This window comes from Epinephelus lanceolatus, chromosome 5, assembly GCF_041903045.1.
Source record: "Epinephelus lanceolatus isolate andai-2023 chromosome 5, ASM4190304v1, whole genome shotgun sequence".
In the NCBI taxonomy this organism is placed as follows: domain Eukaryota; kingdom Metazoa; phylum Chordata; class Actinopteri; order Perciformes; family Serranidae; genus Epinephelus; species Epinephelus lanceolatus.
This window is the reverse complement of record NC_135738.1, coordinates 24,473,819-24,484,769: the sequence shown is the minus strand read 5'-3', so window position 1 is coordinate 24,484,769 and position 10,951 is coordinate 24,473,819. Positions and strand designations below refer to the sequence as shown.

At 41.3% G+C, this 10,951-nt stretch overlaps 1 protein-coding gene across 1 annotated transcript; it reads left to right on the top strand.

The window, feature by feature from the left end:
- Nucleotides 1-4,489: 4,489 nt before the first annotated feature.
- Nucleotides 4,490-10,698, top strand: LOC117262134 (MOB kinase activator 2). The gene is made up of 5 exons (XM_033634865.2): nt 4,490-4,857; nt 6,513-6,652; nt 6,792-6,888; nt 9,626-9,750; nt 9,833-10,698. The coding sequence occupies exons 1-5, from the start codon at nt 4,775-4,777 to the stop codon at nt 10,075-10,077; spliced, it is 690 nt and encodes a 229-aa protein (XP_033490756.2). The 5' UTR covers nt 4,490-4,774; the 3' UTR covers nt 10,078-10,698.
- The last annotated feature ends 253 nt before the right edge of the window (nt 10,699-10,951 follow it).

The following is a 10,951-nucleotide window of genomic DNA, read 5'->3' as shown; positions in this document are numbered from 1 at the left end:
AAAAAGAAAAGGAAAAAAAGACAATGAAAACAAAATAATAAAAAATAAATAGATTATAATCGTAGTAATAATAATTATGGTAAGAAATTAGTATGCAGTGTATTTCTGGGGACAATTTAATCCCCAGATTCAGCTGCAGAGTAAGCGCTCCTTACTTCGCTCAGTCAAGCCCTGAAATAACATTATCCTTTGCCTTCTGCTTAGAAGTGGTGAATTTACAGCTCACGGAGTCTCCTTCATCATCTTCACATCATCGCTATTTAATAAACAACAGTTTGAAATCTACCGTCAATAAAAAATGTTATTGCACATTTGTGACCTGTCGTCAGCTTGTTTACAATATTATGTCTATGTTGTCACAGTGAACGTCAAGCCAAAAACTCTCAAACTCTATGAGGAAAAAAAAGGAACGAATAGTTGAATATTCTTATTAAACAGCCAAATCCAATCCGACTGACATAATTGTAAGTCGAGTACAGCCCTATATATAGTTAACTAACTATATATTTTTGGGTTTTGCACTGTTGGTTGGACAAAACAATCAATTTGATGGTATCACTTTGGGCTTTTAGTAACTGTGATGGGAATTGTTCACAATTTCCTGACAATTTATAGACCAGTGATACTCAGCTTTTTTACTTCACAATGAAAATAAATTGATTTACACTGTAATTTGACTTTTACTTTGAATGTAAATAGGGTGCCACAGTGCATAAAAAACATCAAAATAAAACTTAAAACCGCCCCTGTGTAGACCTTACCTGCAACTGGCCCCTGGCCTCTTGTCATTTTGCAAAAGCAGCCCTTGGGTAGAGCAAGTTGAAGAAGAAATGAAGAAATGAATTGATCTAATCAATAAAATACTTATCAGATTAATAGATAATGAAAATAATCATATATGAATGTGTGCTCATCCAAATTAAAGTTGTTTAGATAATTATATTAAACTGTTTGACGCCTGTCTGCCTGCTTTATTTCCTAATGTTATTAGCATTTAACTTGTTGAGTACAATCTAATCATAACTGAATCATTACAAAACCCAAGTTGTAATAAACCAGAATTATCCTTTAAGTTTGCGTGTGCCAGACAGTCATGCTTTACTTTATCTTTCTCCTCGTCTCTCTCTTTCTCAGGGCAGGAGTCGACTTTAATTGCATATAAATGCCTATGGAGCGATTTACATAGATTGTTGTATTTATTTTAAAAGCACTTTTTCAAGAAGCACTTTTGGTTTGTATTTGGTGGTGGTGCCAAGCGCCACCACATTACTTCCCACTCTAAAGAGGTGGGAATGTTTGACTTGAACGAGTGAATTATGTAGATACTTTAGAATACTTTTTTCTTCGATGCTTTCTGCCAAAGTGTGTCTTCCCACCAGTGTTTCAGCTGGGTTTCATATCTGTGAAGTAGCCTCGTTTCTCGCAATGGTGTCACAGGTCTAGATCTATCTAAAGCAGTCTTTGTTTGATCCCTCGCTCATGTTTTTCTTTTTTTTTTCTTTCTTTTTTTTAAGTCATGTGATGGAGTTATCAGCAGTGGGAGAGGATGCCACATGTCAAAGAAAGACTTTGAAGATTCATCCTAGATCACAGATAGTTTTTTGCTTTTATCCGTTCAGCACAGAGCTGTTAGAAGTGGAGCTGCGCAGAGAGTAAGCGTTGGTTTAAGTCAGGGTTAGAGGAGAAAAACAGGGCTGTTTTTTGTCAGGGTGTGTACAGGGTCAGAATATGTCATCCTGTCTTTCGCCAAACCTAAGCACTGCGTCTGACCCTTTGTGTTTGTGTGTGTGTGTGTGTGTGTGTGTATTTCACCTTGAGAGTGTGGTGTGTGTGTGCAGTGTAGCTACGGGTATGGTGCGATGTTATGCTTAATGGCATGAGGTACAATACAGTCATCTTTAAGTGCCATTACGTTTGCACATTAGCCTCATTCACCTCATTGGGTATGTGCTGTATTGTACAGAGTGTGCCCAGAACTTTAATTGAGAGACAGTGGGTGTTAAATTGTTACTCCACCCTATGGTCTGTTACTTACACTGAGGCCATTTCAACAATAAAATCTTTCTCGCATTATAGCTGATCACATTTGTGTACGTGTGAGTATGCGTGTGTGTGTGTGTGTGTGCGCGCGTGTGTGTTTGGAGGGGAGTGGTGCGAAAGACAGCCGTGTTGTAAAATGCCTTTTTTGTAAAGTGGACTGATGCTGGTGTTTTGTTTTGTTTTCTTTTTTTTTTTTCATTTAGGGAGTAATGTGTCTGTTTCCTGTTGTCAATTTAGCTTGTACATTCAGATATGAACCTAATAAATATGTCAGACCCAGAAGAAGCATGAGCCTCTGTTTGTCTCACATTTACAGCCTGCTGTGACACACACACACACACACACACACACACACACATACACACATACAGTACAAACACAGACAGAGCAAGAGCAGGACTCGGTCTATGGAAGCACAAATATGTTTATCTTAGGGCCAGGTGAGCTAGTGGATTATGTTGCCTCCCGCTCCTTACTGTACGTCTCCTACACATGTGAGCCACACCGAAAGATAATGATACACCACCACCCCCCAATGTAAACACATACCAGCCACGTAGATCCTACTGTGCTGTTAGTCAAGGTTATTATACAGTAGTTAACTAAACTGAAAACTAAAACTAGGTGTGAAAAAACAATGTAGTAAACTGAAATAAAATTTAAAACTATCAGACTGTACTGTAAAATTAAATACAGGGACTCTCTTCAGTTTTAGTCTTTGTCAATTTAGTCAAACATTTGGTTTGTGATTGTGTTAAAATACCTGTTCCTAAAATTGGCCCTTGACAAATACCCCCCATATTAGAATAGACAACTACAATTACCACCACGCTGTTGTCTTCCTCCACAAAACCAGTCAAGCTGCAGTTACAGTTTACATCCTTTTCTGTCCAGTCTCATATATGATGTTTTGTTTTTACATGTTTTTTCAGAACCTCATGATGCCACTGTGAAGTTGACCTTTGACCTTTTGGATAGAAAATGTCGGTACTTCAACATGTTATTCTATGAGACGTTTGTCTGAAATGTTGTTGATCTTTGGCCACCTAAATCCAATCAGGTCATCACTGTGTCCAACTTCAAGTTTGTGCCAAATGTAAAGAAATTTCCTCAAGACATTCTTGAGTTAGAATGTTCATAAGAATGAGAAAGATGCAAGGTCACAGTGACCTTGACCTTTGACTGCCCAGATCCAATCAGTTCATCACTGAGTCTAAGTTTAAGTTTTTGCCAAATTTAAAGAATTTCCTTTAAGGTATTCTTGAGTTATGATGTTCATAAGAATGAGAGAGGTGCAAGGTATCAGTGACCTTGACCTCTGATCACCTAAATCCAAGCAGTTCATCACTGACTCGAAGTTTAAGTTTGTGCCAAATTTAAAGGAATTCTTTAAGACAGTCTTGAGTTATGGTGTTAATGAGAATGAGACAGATGCAAGGTCTCAGTGACCTTGACCGTTGACCACCCAAATCCAATTAGTCCATCTCTGAGTTGAAGTTTAAGTTTGTGCCTAATTTTAAGACATTCCCTTATGGCATTCTTGAGTAATGGCATTCATGAGAATAAGAGAGATGCAAGGTCACAGTGACCTTGAACTTTGAGCATTGACCACCCAAATCCAATCAGTTCATCACTGAGTCGAAGTGGACGTTTGTGCCAAATTTAAAGAAATTCTCCCAAGGCATTCTTCAGATATCACATTAAAAGAATCAGAGAGACTGATGGAAGCACAACCGGAAAACATAATGCCTCCGGCCATGGCTATCACCAGCATGAAGTCATAAATTAGAGTATGTTAAAACTAAACCTTTTTAAACATTAAAAACTTAACTGAAACAAGCAAACACACTTTAAACTAACTGACTCTAAACTAAACTGAAAACAAAAAAAAACAAAAATGAAAAAAATATAAAACCATAACAACTGTGCTGTGAGTTGAACTGAGTTCATGTAACAGTAGCAGACGAGCTGGAGACCCCTCTTTTGTGTTCATACACTTCTCATATTCACTGTTCAGCCTGGAGGAGTCCTATCTATATATCATTGCCCTTTTACTGAGGGCGTGTGTTGTCATTCCTTGGCTCGCATACATCATGCATGTCATCCCATTCCTCTGTAGTTTACAAGTGAAGCGCAGACAATGAACACACCTGCTGCTGCTCCGGCTTTCTACTCCTCTCCCTGTCTTCTTTTCCAACTCTTACCACTTCCACAGAGCAAAAAAAAATACACCTTTAGTGTGTCATCAGCACCTGCCTGCTCTGCTCTGTCTGTAGTGAGAGCATACATGTGGAGAAGAGAGTGTGTATGCAGTGGGTGGAAAAAGGAGAAGAAGGCGGAGTTGTGTTTTGTACTTTAATGGGTTGTGGAGAAACCTGCCTGTCCGCTCAGAGCTGGGAGAGGAGGAGCTTGTGGGGTGTGGGACTCCAGACAAAGGAGACATATACTCACTGACACTGGATCACTGGAGCGGCAGAGAGCTTCACTTTCCGCACAGGAGGCAATCCTCAACTCCTGGACTAGTTTTTGTGTGTGTGTGTGTTTTGGAAAACTTTGTGTTATGTGTTTTGTCAGCTGTATGGATTCATTTGTGAACTGAGAGATGTTTGTGCTGGAGCAGCTGCTGCCATATGCTGCCTGTATGTAGTGTGCAGTAAAGAGTGTGTGGGTTAGTAGGTTTGGGATGGAAAAGTGGGGCTGGCACGACCAACAGCTCTGCTCTTAGCTCTGCGCCATGGGGGGTTGCCATAGCTACCCCTCGGCTACGAAGGCAGACAGCAAGAGTCTTCAGCCATCTGACATCAGCAGTGACAAACTGTAAGTTGTGTTTCTTTTCTCTTAAACTCATGTTTCAGTTTCCTGTTTGGAAGTTTTGCATTTGCTACATCTTTCCAGAGTCACTTCTCACACCCTGAAAGAACATAAACTAACACACAGGAAAAAGATGTTGTTTTAGTAATGGATACTGTGGAGAAAACATTACTAGAAAGCTGGACACACATGGTTTACTCAGGAATGCTCTCCAGATAAAGTAGTGTGTGTGTGAGTGTGTTACATATTTGTGTGATGGCATCAGTGAAGGTGGATTCCTCCAACAGCGGGAACACATGTTGTGAAGTAGTTTGAACCAAGACAAGGAAAGACTGCATGTGTTTCTTTAGCACAGTTTCTCTGCAGATATTTGCCCGAGGATGAATCTTTTAAAGCCAGCTGGCTGCCGCTGAAGAGGACTGTTTATTTCACCCTCACGGCTGAGGTAAAGGTAAACAGATGGCCGAGAGCGGGAGAGCAGGGTCACACAGGAGTGTGTTTACACACAAACACAACAGTACAAGTAGCTCCGGGTTCATTGTGTTTGTGATCTGCTGACAACTGGTAGCCAAGAGGCGGTAATTGAGTTAATACCATGAAGCTGGACCAGAACAGGATGTTAACAAAGCAAGTTCCTGTGAACGTTGGAGAAGTTAGGCTTCAATTTGTGCTACTGTACCTTTGTACTGCTAATGTTTACATTCCTCTCTGTCACTAGTCCACCCTCTCTACCTCTCCTGACCTTTAGTTTGGACAAAGACCTGCTGTTTAAACCATTAAACTATGTTCTCCTTGCCCACACACACACATTTACACCATGGGGGGAGTGAAACCCCATAGAGAGCACTGTGTTTCCCTTATCACAGTAGACAAGGTCACACCGAGGAAACTCAGCTGCTGCTGCTGTGTGTGTACACATCTAAAAACTGACTGTATCAGCTGCCCGATTCCACTACGCTTTGAAATATTCACTTTAATCCAAACTGCCATCTTTAAAAAACAACATTCAAGCTATCAAACGACAGAAAAGACAGAGCAGAGCCCCGTCATCATCACAGCACACTACCTGCGTCACCTCCTTGTTTGCATAAAGTCAAATCATGCTGCCAAGTTTGACTTTCCAGAACACGTTGGCATTCGCAAACAACATCATTCATTTCCTGCACTCACACTGTAAAGTTATCACAGGTTCCCAAGCTGTCAGTCCTGTGTGACTGATTATAGCAGTTATTAGCATGTATGCGAACTAATGTGGGGCAGCCAGGCGGCCTCAGCACTCAGCTCTGTACATTACCATGCACAGTGTCCTCTCAGTTGTTTACTTTGTAGCACTGACCACTGCAGCAGTGAGCTTCATTAACAGTGATTACTCTGGCTCTGAATCGACTGCCTTCATTAAATTAACTGCTGGTTTATTGGACTTTTAGCTCTGCAGTTACAGCACTGCTCGTATGTGTCTGCATGTGTGCGCACTGCCGGGCCACAGAGGGCAAGACAGATGAGAGAGCATCAGGGAGTGTAAAACGTGTTATCTCCTGACTGCAGCAGGAGTAATTAATCCACTGACCTATCGATTGTTTTACACAGCGATATTTTCTGTCTCTTCGTCTTTCCCTTTCTGCCTCTGCTTCATTAACTCTGCTCTCTCTTCGCCCCCCAAGGGGAATTAATAACAATAATCTGGAGGAGCGTCCATATCTGCAGCAGCAGTATGTGTGCCAGCAGATCACACACACAGACATGTTTGCCCTCACGTCGCTGCCGCCTGGTGTCGACAAGGCAGAGTGGCTCGCCAGCAACAGTGAGTAGACACCCTTTAAGCACAGCAGATTTTTTTTGACTGTTTGTACTCCTTGTCTCCAGCTCCTTATCCTGACACACAATGCAAAAAACAGACTTAAGAATACACACATACATTTCTTCTGTTTGATTTCTTTCAGCGGTGGCATTTTTCAAGCACATAAACCTGTTCTCTAGTGCACTGTCTGAGTTCTGCACTCCCAGTACCTGCCCCACTGCCTGTGGACCAGGCAACACGTAAGTTACTGACTGAGCATTATACGGCTAATATTTCCTCACTCTGTCTTAGTGATATCTTGTCATGCAGATACTTTAAAATTTGCAGAGGTTCTGAGATATCCACAGCGGACCATTTTTATATAAGCTACTTTCTACTAAAGCTATCATCCCACAACCATGAAAACTGTTGACTGTTTAGTTTGTGGATTATCCTGAGTTACTGGGAGATTTTTCCTAAAAGGCAAATTGCTGTTAAACTTAGTTCTCAATGCTTTCAGGAGCACAAATACAATTCTACAGCACTTCCCTAGTTAACAGGGGAAAATGGGAAGTACTACTCATTCATTTTCCGTAACCGCTTATCCTGTTAGAGGTCGCACAGGGCTGGAGCCCATCCCAGCTGACATTGGGTGAGAGGCAGGGTACACTCTGGACAGGTCACCAGACTACTATCACAGGGCTGACACATAGAGACAGACAACCATTCATGCTCGCATTCACACCACATTACGAACAATTTAGAGTCACCAATTTACCTACATGTCTTTGGACTGTGGGAGGAAGCCAGAGCACCCAGAGAAAACCCACACTGACACTGGGAGAACATGCAAACTCTGCACAGAAGGAAGTACTTCTGGATTATGTGGGAAAAAAAGTTGTATGAAGCAGTGGCGGAGCCAGCTGCTGTAATCATTTGGGCTTAGCGCAAGCCTAGAGGGGTTCTGGGGGCATGCTCCACCTAGGATTTTGTTTCCCATTTACAGCAGCTATACGCCTTATTTTCCAAATCATTTCAGATAATACAATGCCTAAAATGTGTACATTATCATTCTGTAGAGCCTGCATCCTGTTTTGTATCTAATTGTTCTCCAACTGTCTTCATCATTCATCATCATTCATTTCCATAACCACTTATCCTGTTGGGGGTTGTGGGGGGGCTGGAGCCTATCCCAGCTGACACTGGGCGAGAGGCAGGGTACACCCTGGACAGGTCACCAGACTATCACAGGGCTGACACATAGAGAGAGACAACAGTTCACGCTCAAACTCACACCTACGGACAATTAAGAGTCGCCATTTAAAACCCACGTTGCCACGAGGAGAACATGCAAACTCCGCACAGAAGGGCTCCCCACCCTGTGTTTGAACCAGGAGCCCTCTTCCTGTGAGGCGACAGTGCTAACCACTGTACCACCATGCTGCCATCAACCCAAGAGAGAACTAAAAAGAGCTAAAAAATGATCTGATCTAACTATTTTAAAGTTACTTAACATAGGTAGGGTACGAATGTGGCATAACATTACTAACCTTGAAACCTATTTTTGTAATGCTATGCTAGAGTGCAGTTCACAGAATGTTTGACAAATCAGTTTACTTTGATTCCATGTCATAAGAATCTGAGCTGCTCTAATCAAGGGTCCTCAAACAGTGCCAAGTAAATGTGGTCTTCAGCACTCTAAACTGAATTTTAGGTTAACAGAGGAACATTTACTTAATGATATTAGATGTCTCTATGGAATAGCATAGTAGGATAAACGACATGAACATATACTGTATTGTTATCCGAATTATACAAAGTTGGAGATATTTTAAAAACTTAAAAGATTCTGGGCTTTTGAGAAAACACAGATAAAACAGCTGTGTCATATCTAATACATTTCCTCAAGTGATGTCACCAGAGTCAGCATCTTGTGGCCAAAAACTACAAGTTTGAACCTAAAAAAAATCTAGAGGTATTGAGTGAGGTTACTGAAACCGTCTTTGGTTGATACTAGAAGCTTGAGGCTAAATTAGCTTCAACTAGCATAAAAGCCTGAATCAATGACTGAAGTGGTAGTGGTTGTGTTGCGTTGTGGGTAATGTAGGCACTACTAAGGAAAGAGTGTTCAGAATGAAAAAGACATTATCTCTAGTTCTGCTGCATCAGTTTTGCTACTTTTCAAGACTGATAATGTTATATGAGTGCAATCATAATAAGGTGCAAGAGCTTATGTTTGACACATATGAAAGGGGGGGTGAGCATCCTTTGTCAGAATATTTCTAGCATCAAACACTGAATTTCCTGCATTCTTGTGACTTGTTCTGCATGAATTTTTGGTGTAAATGTCTTTGATTTTATCAAAAATATTATTTTTAGTGTTTTTATTTGGGAAGACAGATGCACACACCCCCAAAATCTGCACCTATGAATCAGTGAGTGGGATGGTGGTAGAAATTTCATGATCCTTGAGAGTCAAAGCTTCAACATTTTTTTTGTGTGTGTGTGTGACTTGGCAAAAATTGATCCTCGGGGGCGTCGGTGGCTTAGTGGTAGAGCAAGCGCCCCATGTACAAGGCTGTTGCTGCAGCGGCCTGTGGCCCTTTGCTGCATGTCATCCCCTCTCTCTCCCCCTTTCACACTTAACTGTCCTGTCCATTAAAGGCAAAAAATGCCCAAAAAAAATCTTTAAAAAAAAAATAAAAAATTGATCCTTGAAGATGGAATATAGACAGCTTCTCTGTCTTTCACAGTTACAGCCCTGTTTGCCTTGTAGCAGCAGCACCTCTATGAAAGGCACAGGAACAAGTTGGTCATCATTAATTACTTTCTAGTCTGCCAAACAATTATAAAAGAGAAGGAGATACTTTTTAAGTGTCACCTGTCCAATTCCTGAACTCAAGTCATGATGTTGAAAGTCCATTTTGGACCATGGAACATGAAACACTCTGCATTGAGCATCTTAGTGACCGTGTGTGTGTGTTTTGGTGTTTTCAGGGTTTATGTTTGGACCGATGACCACGGCAGGAAGCTGAAGTGCTCTGCCCCACTTTACTTTGACTATGCCATGTCATACATTCAGGAGCTACTGACTGATGAAGATGTGTTCCCCACAAAAGCAGGTAAAAGGCACATCATTCATGTTGCATTGTTCTGCATCATCTTCCACATTCCCAAAGCCATCATCTCTTTCGTCTTTTCCAGGTTCAGTGTTTCCGACAGGCTTCGTCTTTCTGGTCCAGAAGGTGTATTTGCTGTTTTTCAGGACTCTGGCTCACATATATTGGTCTCACTATAGAGAGACACTGGCCCTGGGCCTGCACCCGCACCTCAACACACTCTTCACGCACCTCACGCTCTTCTGCCGACAGCACGGCCTGTTGGACCCAGAGGACACTGAGCCACTGCAGGACCTCATCACAGCTCTGGGACAGCCAGGCTGCACCTAAGGAGCAAACACACATATTGTGCACTTACATTTTCATCACACACTTATTTATGTGTTATATCTTGTTATGTAGCAACAGTATATCATGTCACTCACCACTCTAGGTCAAACTTAAACTTATTTTACACAATGAAATTTCTTTTTAAAGGCCTGGAAGTTGTAAAATAGAAAATAAAATACTGTTAATGAACAGTATTCGGGAGAATGAATGAGTTTGCTCTGCTTTAAAAAGCACATCAGACCTGAAAAGGAGTGTCTTCCTCCTGATGTTTATAGTTGTCATCAGTTGTTGTCATACTGTGTGAAACTGTAGTATTGCATGTTCGTGTATTTTAACATAATGGTGCATTATAATATTTTGTTAAGGTCAAGATCTTCAAGGTCAATCACGTCTTCCACATAGGCACAGAGTCATTTAAACATTGAACCATCCAATTCACAGTCAATATAAAGAAAATGTGTCATTATCACATTGTGAGCATTTGCTAAAACCCTTAAGGGTGTTAATGTTATTACATTGTCATGACTTCATCTGTACTGAACAACACATCCTATCTCCACATCTGCATCATGTATGCTTCTGTACTCTGTAATAAACATCTAAGACGGACTCTTTTCTGCATATGGTTAAGCAATCAAATAAGAAAATTAAGTTCAGTATCCTGTAACTATCTTGAATCTGTAGTAACTGCTGGTTTTGTAACATCAGTATGTCTGCAGGTCTGTGGCGTGAGTGCAGCACCACCCACTGCCGGCACAGGAACCCGGCATGTATCATTTTTTAACCTCCACTGTCAGCCACAGTACACTGCAGTCTGCAAATGTTTGTTTTGTTGGCTGCCGCATATTGGAGTTTAAATAAAACAGTGACGAGG